We start from the raw sequence: 13,335 nt of genomic DNA on the forward strand, positions 1-13,335 counted from the left end.
GCGGTGAGCCTGCCAGACATGCTGATTCCTGCTCCGGGTGGGCCTACCACGGCGACGGGGACACTTGACCCCACTGCCCCTACAACCCCACCTCGGGCGCAGTTGCGGGAGGGCTCGATGATGGGCCTCTTTAGGGAACGGGACGCTGGGAGTGACGGGCCTCCAACAGCGGCGGGCGGTTACAGTCCCGCCGCTCCTAAAACCCCGTCACGGCCACGGTCCGCACGGGGGGGCACCCCCGTGCAGGACGGCCCGGCGACTCGCATGCGTTCGAAATCCCTTCCCTTTCGTTAATTGTTATTGTTCTTCTCTCCGTTGTCTTCTTATGCCGGTGTGTCATGTGTTGCTCGCATTATTGTTGTTCTGTTGCAGCCGAGGTCGGCTGGCTTTTTCATCAGGGGGGAAGGTAGTGTAATGCGAGCAAGGACAGGGTGGGCGCTGCCTCCGCACCACTCACACGGGCCGGTGTATTGGAGAGGCGGAGCCTGGTCGTCGGGGTGAGTGGGGCAAAGACAGGGGCAGGATGAGAAGGTGGAGTTTGGGTCACGTGAGAGAGGGGATATAAGGGAGAGACGGAGGAGGAGCTGGGAGGAGAAGAGAGTGAATGACAGAGGGGAGCCACGCTGGCGGTGAGGGGAGAAGTGGCGCCATTGCCACGTGGTTGGGCCCGATAGGCGGACTGGGGTGAAGTGTGCGCGGGCAGCGGAGTGAGCGGGTGCGCACGGGAGAGAGAGAGCCAGAGCGGGTGTGGGGGACCCGAAGAGCGGTGTGGCCCGAGCGGGTGAGGAAGAGCACACGGAGGGGCCGGAGGTGACGGCGTGGCGAGAGCTACACGGAGCGTGCGTGGGGCGTACGGCGACGGAGAGAGAGCCACACGGAGCGTGCGCGGGGCGCACGGCGAGGGTCGGTGGAGGAAGAGCAGGTGAAAGGAAAAGAACCCAATAAAGGACCAACGGAGAGCGACAACGTGTGAAGGAGTCCTTTATTACACATGTGTAGAGGAGTAAAGGAGAGTGGTGGCATCGTGTGCGCTGTCCGGTGCGATGACATCACGGGACGTGGGGTCGCACGTGCTGGGCAGTGCACGTGACGTCACGCCTCCTAGGGTATTTAAGGGATACCCCGTGACGTAAGCGGGGTCACTATAGGAACGGGGATAGTAAACAGGGTGAAGAGGGAACCAGGGATAGTGAGAGGGATCGAATAGGGAGTCTGGAGAGAAGCCGGTGGTAGCCGTAGAGGTGCTTCTCTCTCCGGTCGGTGGAGTCGGTAGACTCCACGATCCGACACGAGAGAGAGAGACCGGAGCTAGCCGGCAGGGACCCGGACTCAGAGTAGGACCCCTAGCCCCTGGGAGTTGTGTACCCTGTGTAGTATTGATAAGTGTTAATAAACCCTGGCGGAAGCCCCTAACTTACCTCCGTCTCCGAGTACGTCCGTCGGAACTTCTCTACACATGTATGTGTGTGAGGTCCTGTCTGTTACAGGGGAGCGATAGTGTAGCGGTTAGCGCGCTGTGCTATGAACCCGACGACCCGGGTTCGATTCCCGCTCACGGCCAACACCAGTGACGATTATCTGAACTGGTCCTGGGCCTCCCCTAGGTCGACTCAGCCTCAAATGAGGACCTGGTGCGATGTGTAAACATTGCCACTGGGGAGACAAAGGTGGTCAGGCGTGGTGCTCGCCACCCCACCCCCTTCATGTACCGTTCCGGCCTTCATAGGTGCTCGCTAACGGCACTTGCTCCTAGTCTATTAAGGCTATACGGGGGATCTTTGTCTGTTACACACACATGGGAAGCAGTAGCACAGCAGTTAGCGTGCTGCGATATAAAATGGGGGACCTAAATCCGATTCCCACTCAGAGCCATTACCAGTGTAGTGTGGTGAAATACATGGCGCACAGTGTTGGCCAAGGGCAACCGAGGACAAACACGTGTGCGTGTACAACATGAGGTTGCACGGGCAAACCGCCACCTAATTTGGGAGAGAAGCTGTTGCCAGAGAGACGTGCGATAAGGGGTGATTGATGGCCTGACAGGCCAGCCTGTCTGGCCCTAAAGAGACACAAGGGAGGAGCTGGACAATTGGGAGGGAAATATAAGGACGCGCGTGAGTGCGGAGCTGGAGTTCATGTTGCTGGGGACTCGAGAGAAGACGTCTTACCGCTGCCGCTCAAGCCGGGAACGCACCTCAACCCTCACGAGTCGCCGGGCGGGTGATAGTTAATACCCCCGCCCGGGGCGGATGAGTGAGTGGGTCTGAGGGAGCGTAGGCGAGGGCAGAGGTGGGAGAAGCTGTGTGAGAGCTGCTGAGTGCAAGCCTCTGTGTGAGAAGCTGTGTGAGAGCTGCTGAATGCAAGCCTGTGTGAGAAGATGTGTGAGCGCTGCTGTGTGCAAGCCTCTGTGTGAGCGCTGCTCTGTGCAAGCCTCTGTGTGAGCGCTGCTGTGTGCAAGCCTCTGGGTGAGAGCTGCAGTGTGCGGAGCCTTGAGTGCAGAGCTGCTGAAAACGAGAGCTGCTGTGAGCAGGTTAGCGAGGTGGAACGTAGATAAGTGAGAATTGGTTAACAGAAGTGACTGTAGAGACAGTGATAGGAGTGCCTACAACTGGTGCAAGAATAGGCTAATAAAGTGTAAGCAATCTAGATTTGAAGCTTTCGTGACTGCAGGAATCCATACTCTTTGGTTCTTTCGGTAAAGTCACGTAGGTATAAAATAAATCACGACATTTCGATTGCAACACAAGCAATCATCATCAGGTGGGAAAACCACAGCAAGAAGTGAGAGGCCGAGAGAGCTGGAGATGCGGAGGGGAGCGCTGCGTGGACGCTAGGAGAGGGACGTGAAGCTGAACGGGGGGAAGGGCTGGAAGTGGGAGGCCAAGAGATCTGGGGATGCGGGGGGAAGTTAACTCGGAAAAATAGACTAGTGCCCGGCAGATATGATAGACAACTACCATAAAGCAGTTAGGGTTTTACCTGATTAATAACATCCTTCCAATGATTGCTCAATTTGTATCCATCTTCTCAGCTGAAGTTATAAACCCTTACTGCTTTATGGTTGTTGTCTATCATATCTGCCGGGTACTAGTCTATTTTTCCGAATTAACTTCCCCCCCCCCGCATCCCCAGCTCTCTCAGCCTCCCACTTCCAGCCCCGCCCACTTCCCCCCGTCCAGCTTCACGTCCCTCTCCTAGCGTCTATGCAGCGCTCCCCTCCCCCTACCCCACAACCCGCCCCCCTCTCTCCCCCTCCTCTTGCCCCTTTTCTTACCTATATAACATCTTACCACGGCATTTCTCTCCCACTTCAGCAAAAAAAATATATTGCTGTGGTTTTCCCACCTGATGATGATTGCTTGTGTTGCAATCGAAACGTCGTGATTTATTTTATTTTATACCTACGTGACTTTACCAAAAGAACCAAAGAGTAAAGTGTAAGCAGGTGACCTGTTACAACGTGTCAGTCTAAGTGATTTTACAAGACCCTACACCAGTATCGATAATTTGAATTAGTACTCTTTGTTTTTTTCAGTAAAGTCACGTAGGTAAAAAATGAAAATAAATGTAATTTATAAAAAAAAAAATTACCTACGTGACTTGACCGAAAAAACCGAAGAGTATGAATCCTTGCAGTCACGAATACTTCAAATCTAGAATCTGAATTAGTCCTGGGCCTCCCCTAGGCCGACTGAGCCTTAAATGAGTGCCGCATATGGTGTGTAAACATCAGCACTCTGGAGATAAAAGTGTTGGCCACCACCCCCACACATGCTGTGCCGGCCTTCATAGGTTTTCGCTAACAACCTGTTAAAAGGATATATGGGGGATCTTTGTCTTTGTAACAATCACAATTCCACACATGCATGCAGCTGTGTGTGTATAAGAGACAGGATCTCTCACATAAGAGGTGATTTTTGAGATGTGGATTCATTAAAACGCATTATACAGTACACTCAACAGACATAAATGCTTACACATGACACACACACATACAGTGAGACGTACACGCTTACAAACAGTGTCATTGTGTTTGTTAAGTGGGCAACAATTGACAACCTTGGACACACTTGCGAATGAAGTTGTTCCATCTCAAGGGATGTTCTAGGTGATATATTTCAATAAACCCAAATTATATTGTATAAGGCACCAATAAATAACCCAGGCATGCGAAGAGATATTACAAAACAAATACATTTGATATAATCTATTTGCATTACTTCCATCTCCTGGTCAGCTCAGTCCAACAATTTGGAGTTTCCTGCATGTGATGATATTTATGCATTTCACCAAGCGCTGGATTACTATGTGGCACTGCTCTTCGCATCAGTTAGTTTAAACTTAAAAATGCTTTATTTTCGATCGTTCTTAAATACAAAATGTTCACGACTCTCGTAGAGGTTGATGTAGCAGTTAGTTTGTATCCGCGTCGACGTGAAAGGTCACACTCACTTTTCCTCTCAACAAAGACCTTGCTGAATGGCTGGCTGGTGCTCGTGGGCAACACGAAGAGGGGAGCCTCGCTTGGTCCCAACACCACGGCATCACGAGTCACCACATCCTCCTCTTCCACTGGCAGATCACTTTCGTAATGCACCTGATCTCTCTGCTGATTTTTCCTGCAATCAAATTACCCGAGAAGAGTAAAACACTCATTTAGAGTTTGACTTGTCGCCCGAGGTCTGCTGCACACGGCAACCTGGCGCCCCATTGCCACCGCCAGTTCATGCGCCTGGACCAGGCGGCTGCTGCTGCTTGGGGCACCTCAGTGGCGAGATGTTAACTACCTCGCCTGGTATACAGGAGGTTGTGGGTTCGATACCAACCCTGATGCCTGCTGTATATTTGGAGTTTGCATGTCGCTCTCCTCATGGTTGCGTGAATTTTTCTCCAGGTCCTCCAGTTTTTTCATCCACATTTAGAATGAACATGCATTTAGAGTATTTGGCTGTAATAGATTTCCACGTTATAAGCCACTTCTTTGAGCTATCATTTGTGGCCAGGTGGTTTCTGAAAAAAGCTATATAGCTCAATAGGCCTTACCTGGTAAAATAAAAAGTAAATTTTAGCTTGCTGCTGCTGCTGCTTGCTGCACATCCGAGCTGATGAGTCGCCGTCTCACTCAACACTCCGCCCTGCTTCAGTAGCCACGCGTGACACTATGTCCGTTTCTCAATGTGAGTAACTGTAATGATTCAAGATCTATGCATGTAATTTTTTCAGTGCTCTTGTCAATGGCTTACCATTTCTTTTTCTGAATAGTAGTTTCCCAGTTATGTGTGATGCACAAAATCCAAAACTCAATTTGCAACCAAAACATTTAATTGGCTTAATATTCTGCCATTATATAGTCTCTCCTTGAAATACCGGTGCTAATTCAGGGGTGAGGTGTCTTCCCGTTTTCTGAATAAAATCTATTTGTCTACATTCAGAGCAAATTTAGCTCATTTACAGCCTATGGTGTTTTTATTAATATTGCTATTTATCTTACCTATAAATGTACATTTTTGTCTGTGTTTCTGTCTGTCTGCGCGGGTACCTTGTGACGCTTTTAACTGACAAACTGTGGGGGTTACGTATCAAAAAAGTACCCAGATACCATGCAATAAGTCCTGGGACGAAAACGCGCTATTCGTTTTTACCATCTGTCAAATTTAAAGTACTTAAATTAACAATTCATTCATTTTAAACGCTGTGGGCGGCGCCAAAGTACGCATCTGCGCATGCACAAGAACGCTCGGTGGGGACGGGGGAAATTATCATTCATGTTAAAAACACAAAAAAAACACAAAAAAACGACGCTGAGGTAAGGCGGGAAATACGGTTTCAGCTGCGATGGGTGTACATGCCAACGCCTACGACCAAACTGGATCCGAAAACTCTGGGGTCTCCTAACCTCAATCACTTCAACCGGGCCCTGCCATGGTATATACAATTTTGGGGACGTGCCCACTGGCACTTGAGGGCAGTGCAGCCAAGCCTTATCCCCCGGTTTCCATTTGGTTCTAGATTCCCGGAGCTCCACCAACTTTTCATTAGCTGCTTGCAGCATGGCCGAATTCCCTTGGGATGCCTCCCGCGCTTCCGACAACTGTCGTGAGACAGCCAAAAGGTGCACTTTTGGCATCATCTGGTCCAACACCATGTGAGACTAGGCTCTAAGAAAAGCTGTCTCGGGTGTGGACCAATCAATTTCAAGGACAGTGCATACATTATCAGAGTTGTGTTTTTTGTTTGCATTCCGACTGCAAGTATTGTGGTCAATGTTGCCAGATAAAAGGGTAAAAAACCAATTATCATTCCGACAACTGCTTAAGGGTAAGATGCATAAAGCCCGGTATAGCAACCTTCTTCTTATCCGGCTCCATATTCAATTGTACTTCTATGGGGGGGTCCCGTTCTCTCACGTACATAAGGGAAAAAGGTGAGAACCCAGTAGAAGCGTGAGGAGCCATTCTATAGGCCATGAGAACCCCCTGAACGTGCAAATCCCAGTAGGACTGCGCCTCGTTAACTTGCTGACACAACTTAGATGTCAGGGTCCTATGCAGGCGTAGAGGTGCTAGACACTCTATTCGGAAACCTGCGGGGCCACTATGTATCAGAGGGGCAATGCAGCGTTACCGCTCTGGGACCAACGGCCGGGGCCAGGGAGAGGTGAGAGCGGATCGTAAACACAGATTCTCGCCAGACCAACGGCCAGGGGTCAGATGAGGTAAAAGAGGATCGAAACCACGGACTGTAATGAACCAATCAGAGGGTTCCACGAGGGAGCGTGGGATTGGATAAAGACAGTTACAAACGGGTATAAAAGGGCGAGCGCAGGGAGCGCGCGCCAGTTCTCCTCACACGAAGACCGAAGCCCAGGCTGAAGAAGCTAGGACCCTGGACCAAGCCCTCCAGCTCTTCTAAGAGCTAAGGCTCAGTGTTCCAGTGGTCAAGGGGACAATAGGTCCTGGCAGGCAGGACCCTGGCTCCCCAGCCTTCCAGCTCTTCTAAGAGCTAAGGCTCTGCACGACCAGTGATCAGGGGACCCACCGAGCCAGTGGTGGGTCAAGCTAGCCTCCCCTAGGTCCCAGCCGGAGGACGCTAGGTTAGCGGGTAGACTGAGAATAGCTCCCGCCAGTTCGGAGGCTGTACCTCCCTAGGCTAGCAGCCAGACCCGTGTATAGGTCCCGCCAGGTACGGAGGCTGTACCTCCTTAAGCTATGGGTGAGGGAACCGTATATCCCTCCATGTGTGTAGGGACTGTATCGAAAGAAAGACAATAAACCAGTGTGTGCCTTTAAGGAGTTTATTCATCTGTTATTTACAACACTACAACTGGAGTCAGAAGTGGTTGAAAACGAACATGGAAACAAGACGCACAGTCCATGTGCAAGGCCCGGATGAAGAAAACTCCGACTCACCTGCAGGAGCGGAGAGCGCCGCTGAAGATGCGAGAAATGCAGCCGGCCGCCCAACTGGCAGCCCGACCGCCGATTGCCGCGGGCGACGAGATCCGGGCTGCGCACGGCCATCTCGCCCAACTGCTGCATGCTGCAGCTTCCATCCTTGAAGAAATCAACTTGGGGGCTGCGGGCGGGGCGGACCAACCGCCGGCGGACGTTTCTGCCATTGAGAACCCGGAATGATTCAAATTTCCCACAGGAGGATCACGTGCTTCCGCCGGAAGCGCAAATCAAGTGCACGCTGGGAACGTTGAGAGCCAATCATGGCACGCGCGTCATCGGCATGCGACGCTGCCTCCGCAAGTTGCTCGGACAACGCCACGTCATCACAGCAGCGACGCTGTACAATGGACGTTGTAGGCCAGGCGATCGCTGCGTTCGGGATTGAGTCTGAGCAAGCGGAGGAAGAAAAGACGGCTGCTCTCCAACAACGTCTGCCCATCTTCCGCGAGTTCACGTCCACAGGGGGCGACTGGACGGTGTTCCAGCGTCGCTTCCTCAGCCACCAAGAGATGGTGGGCTGGTCGGACGCACAGGCGCTACGGGCACTGCCGGCCACCTTGGACGACGCTCTCGCCACGCTCATCACCATTCCCAACCAACAAAGAACTCTACAATCGGCACGTCGGAGAATGTCCGATGTCTACGGACCTCCTTCCGCCGCCCGCCACCGGTTCTATGAGAGACAATGCAAACCTAAAAAAATCGCCATTGGCGTACCATACCACACTACTCGCCATGGCAAGAGCGGCTTACCCCCGCATGAACGATGAGGCCATAGACGCTCTCGTCCTCCAGAAGCTGCTGGCGCATGGAAGCTGCTGGCACGTGCTTCCACTCTGGTCGCCGAGGCCACATTTCCACCTACTGCCGTGCACCTCGTCAACGCTCCTCCGGATCCCGTGGCCAGGACCGCAGGGCACCCAACGCACCGCGGCATAAACAGGCGAGTCGCGGCACCCCTCACGCTCGGCCCTCACTCACACCTTATACACTGCAACGCACCATTGACAACACTCGTGATTCGGCGTATGATGTGTGGTGGTCTGGTGATTCTTCATGGCCGCTCCGACCTGGGCAGTGGTCGGAGCTAGCCCATAGAGTGGTCGCAGCGACGACAGGCTCCTCGGTGGTTGTGGGTTCAATTGAAGGTGTCGAGGTTCGCGTTCTAGTCGACACCGGTGCATCGGCCACTATCATCTCGGACTTAATTTATAACATATTGCCGGTGCAATGTCGACCCTTGCAGAAGGTCTATGTTCCGTGTTTTGCAGCTAATGGAAGTTCGCTGGGTATTATTGGACAAATTCGGTCGCAAATTACGATTTGTGATATCAAATTGGTTTGCCCTGTTTTAGTCTCTTTCTCCCTCCCTCGCAGTGCCGTGCCTCCTGGAAACCGATTTTCTCGCCAAAATGCCCATTCAAATCCTTGTGGATCAGGGGTGTATTGAACTTCCGTCGGGCCATCGAATGGCGGTTTTACCCGCGACCACGCATCCACGCACGGCCAATGCCTCTGTGCAGGCATTCGCGGCTTGCACAGTACGCATTCCGCCTGGAGCACAAATGCTCGTACCCCTGTGATTAAAGACACCGCTCGCTCCTAATGCCTCGGTACATGGTGTTCTTTTAGGGCCCTCAAACATGGCGGTTAAGGGCCTAGCATTGGTGGCTGCACAGACCCTTGTAGCGGCCGACAGGGAGCCATTTTTGCAAGTTTTGAATGTTGGCCTGTCCGAACCCGTCGTTCCACAGGGGACTGTGCTCGCTCACATGACAGTGGCGCCCCTGGGGACCGAGGTCGTGGGATATGTATTTGATGACCCGCAGCCTCAACCTCCTCCCAAATCAGACAAGGGATGGTTAGATGCACTTTGCGCGGATGCTGGCGATTTATCCAGGTCACAGCAGATGAAATTGCGGGCTCTTTTGCGAGAATTCTCGGATGTGTTCAGTAAATAAAAATTCGATATTGGCTGCACCAAGCTGCTGCGTCACCACATTGATACTGGTGATGCTGCCCCTATCCGTCAAAACCTATTTCAGCTCAGCCCGGCGGAGAAACAGCATGTTAAATTGGCAGTTGATGACATGCTGGCGGCTGATATAATTTCTCCTTCAACCAGTCCCTGGGGTGTTCCGATAGTGCTGGTAAAAAAGCACAATAGCAGTCTTCGTTTTTGTGTTGATTTTCGGCGCCTAAATAAAATTTCGGTGGCTGACGCCTATCCTCTCCCACGTATAGATGAGTCATTGGATGCTCTGGCAGGGGAGTGTTATTTTTCCACTCTAGACCTGCTGTCGGGGTTTTGCCAACTTCCCCTCGACGAGGCGTCTAAACCGAAGACTGCTTTTCGGACACCACAGGGCCTTTTCGAGTTTAATAGGTTTCCCATGGGTCTCCACTCGGCCCCAGCGACTTTTCAGAGGCTCATGGAGCTCGTCCTCGCTGAGCTCCAGTGGGACTCATGTCTCATTTACCTTGACGACGCCATCGTCTTTGGCCGCACGTTCAATAAACACATTGAACGGTTCCGCGCTGTTTTCTTGAAGATGCGTGCTGCTAACTTGACATTCAAGCCGCAGAAATGTCATCTTCTGCGTGAGTCTGTGCGCTATTTGGGCCACATAGTCAGCCGCTCGGGAATTTCCACTGACCCCAAAAAGACCAAATGCGTTAGCCAATGGCTTACCCCCACCTCTGCTGGGGATGTTCGCAGTTTAATTGGTTTTGCGTCGTATTACCGACGTTTTGTTGCTGGCTTCGCGATGATTGCCAAGCCACTGCATGCCCTTACGTCAAAAGGGGTGAAATTTCATTGGGGGGACACTGAACAGGCCGCGTTTGACTCGTGGCGGCACCGCCCTTGGCTTACCCCGATTTTGCAAAACCGTTTATTCTGGACACCGATGCCAGCAACACTGGGATCGGTGGGGTGCTGTCCCAGAATATCAATGGCATTGAGAAGATCGTGGCCTACGGGAGCAGGGTTCTGTCTCCTGCTGAACAACGCTATTGCGTAACCCGACGTGAGCTGCTGGCCATTGTTTATTTCATTCAGCAATATAGGCCATACCTGTACGGTCAGCGTTTTTACCGAACGCTCCAAATCATTCGGCGTTGCAATACGCTCTGCGTGTTGATCAACCATCCGGCCAGCTCTCTCGGTGGCTCGAAGTCCACCAAGACTACGATTTCATTGTAAATATAAATATAAAATACATCAATATAATAAATGTGTTGAGAAGTTCCCGGGACGCACTCGGAGACGGAGGTAAGTTTAAGGGCTTCCGCCAAGGGTTTATTAAAGTTATGGGAATACACCAGTGTGTAACAACTTCCCAGGGGTTAGGGGTCCCGAGCTCGGTTCCACTGGGTCCCAACACAGCCAGCTGCCCTGTGCTGTCTCCTCTGCACCGGCCGTGAGATCAGCCAACACGGCCGACCGAGGAGCACAGCCACGTCCAGCCCTGGCGCTGTGCTATATCCCTTATCCCTACCCTCTTGCCCCTGGCTGCCCGTTTCACCCTCTCTCGACCCTTGACTCCAGCTACAACCCCGCTTACGTCACAGGGTCCCCCCTTTATACTCGAGGAGCTGTGTCATCATTGCGCCGTCCAGAGCGCATGACCCCACGTCCCGTGACGCCATCACACCGGACAGCGCACATGACGCCACTACCCTCTTCTACTCCTCTACATCTGTACTCAATATACTCTCCAATAAGCTGAGCTATTAACATTAAGTAACTGGGTATACACTACACTATATAATGACTACCATATAGTGAACCGATAAAAAACTAAAATATAAACCACATCAATATCATCAATACTCAATATACTCTCCAATAAGCTAAATTTACATATCAACAGAGGAATTTAGCATATTGACGCTAAATAACTGCAACTACCCAACTACCATACAATAAACCGATGTGAAAAGAATATATATAAACTACATCAATTTAATCAATGTGCTCAATATACTCTCCAATAAGCTGAGCTATTAACATTAAGTAACTGGGTATACACTACACTATATAATGACTACCATATATTAAACATTACACTGTTATACTATTTATTATTATACAATCCGCTATACACCATACCATTGACCGTCACGTGAAAGGTACTAAGAGGAAGCAACAAAATATGTAATGGGAGAGTGGTAGCAGGAGACTTGCAGCGGAGCAAAGATCCGTGAGGAGAATACACAAGATATATAGTCAATGCCAGCGAATGGACTGCGGTCTGAAAGTCACCGTAAACGTGAACACAATCAGACCCCAAATGGTTTATCACGTCCTTCCAATGATTGCTGAGCAAGAATCCATCTTCTCGGTTGAAATTGTCTCTGTGTTTGTATATGTGGATAGCCTCATGAAGTGCCTTCACTTAGCGATTCGAGGCGGCTTTCCATTGAGTACATTGGATGGAGGAGGAGGCGCTGATCGCTCTGCTGACTGTTTTGGATGACGACGCTCTTGCGGTCTTCAGAGCTATTCCTGCCGAGAAAAAGTCCACACTTCAAGGTGCTTATGCCGAGATGGCGGGCGTGTATGAGCCGCCTTCCGACACGCGACGCAAATTTCTTCAACGTAGGCGAGGGGAAGCCAAGACGCCTCTCGCAGCGCGCTGTTGGCGTTAGCGGGTGCTGTTTACCCTGGCGTAAATCCGGAGGCCCTCGACTCACTCGTCATGGAACGGATGTTGGGATTGTCTAGAGACATGGGGGTGGTCTTACCTGTGTGTGACAAAGACATCCAAACGTCCCGGTGGGACGCCAGGTGTCTTCAGGCCCAGAAAAATCTACAGTGTTAGTCTCAGATGGTGGAGTGGACGGGGGACCCCAGCCGTGACGGGGAACCGAAAGGATGGTTGCTGAACAAAGTGGTTGGGGTTCCGAACGGCGATGTGTCTTCGGAGGGGGACGTCGCTGCTGTGGTTCCGCCATGGAATCGTAGACAGGGGGACGCTGCGCGCCATCGATGGCGCTGGAGACAACGTCAACGTGAGGACTGGGTGGCGCAGGGGCCGCCTTTTGCCTGTTTCCACTGCGGCCAGCCGGGAAACTTCGCAAGGGGATGCCAGAATCGCCTTCCGACACCGACTGCTGCTCCGGCGCCCGCTGCCCCTCCGACGGCTCAACCTCAATCCCAACAGGCGAGTCGGTACACATCAGACACCCGGCCCATTTTGCAATCTCAGATATCTGATAATTCAGGGTTCACTCGCTCTCAGCATATTTTTTTCTACCTACGTGACTTTACCGAGTCAGTAGATAATACTAGAGTCAGTAGGGACCACTATAGTTAGTATATGCTGCTGTAGAATCGGTAGATACGACTATAGAGTTAGTAGATACTGCTATAGAGTCAGCATATACTGCTATAGAGTCTACAGATACTACTGTAGTGACATCGCGGATGTCCCTGAGTGGTGCCGGCTCGAGCGAGGCATGGCGTGAGATGCATTGCCATCGGGGACACCCCGTACATGTGGGTGTAGTACCAGCCCTAGAGGGGCTCGGTGAGCGCTGATAGAGAGCGCCGAGTGGCACCACGCTCGGCGTGCAGTGCTGTCCCCTATAGGAGGGGGTGTGAGAGTGCCGGCCATGAATGGAGTTAATGTAGGCCATGGCACTTTGGTTGACCCGGAAGGCACGTGATGGGTAAGATCTACACAGGGCCCCCAAGTGGGGGGCTAGGGGTGTCGGGCCAGATCCTGCTAGAGGATTCGAGAAGGTGGTCATGGCCAAGGGCGGGGCCAGCCACGACCAGTGAGAATATAAACCGAGTCCCCAGAGGGACCGGGGGGGAGCGTTGCTGTTGTTATCCTGAAGATCTACGTTCGACGTTCTACGTCCGAGAAGAGTC

At 51.8% G+C, this 13,335-nt stretch overlaps 1 protein-coding gene across 3 annotated transcripts in view; it reads right to left on the reverse strand.

The window, feature by feature from the left end:
• Window positions 1–13,335, reverse strand: part of TMEM237 (transmembrane protein 237) — a 44,712-nt gene that overhangs the window by 20,686 nt on the left and 10,691 nt on the right. For all 3 annotated transcript variants that reach the window (XM_078608316.1, XM_078608317.1, XM_078608318.1), the window contains one exon: window positions 4,453–4,619. In XM_078608316.1, the coding sequence (XP_078464442.1) occupies window positions 4,453–4,619 (167 nt within the window). The remainder of the gene's footprint in view (window positions 1–4,452; window positions 4,620–13,335) is intronic.

This window comes from Lampetra planeri, chromosome 29, assembly GCF_965212315.1.
Source record: "Lampetra planeri chromosome 29, kcLamPlan1.2.h2, whole genome shotgun sequence".
In the NCBI taxonomy this organism is placed as follows: domain Eukaryota; kingdom Metazoa; phylum Chordata; class Hyperoartia; order Petromyzontiformes; family Petromyzontidae; genus Lampetra; species Lampetra planeri.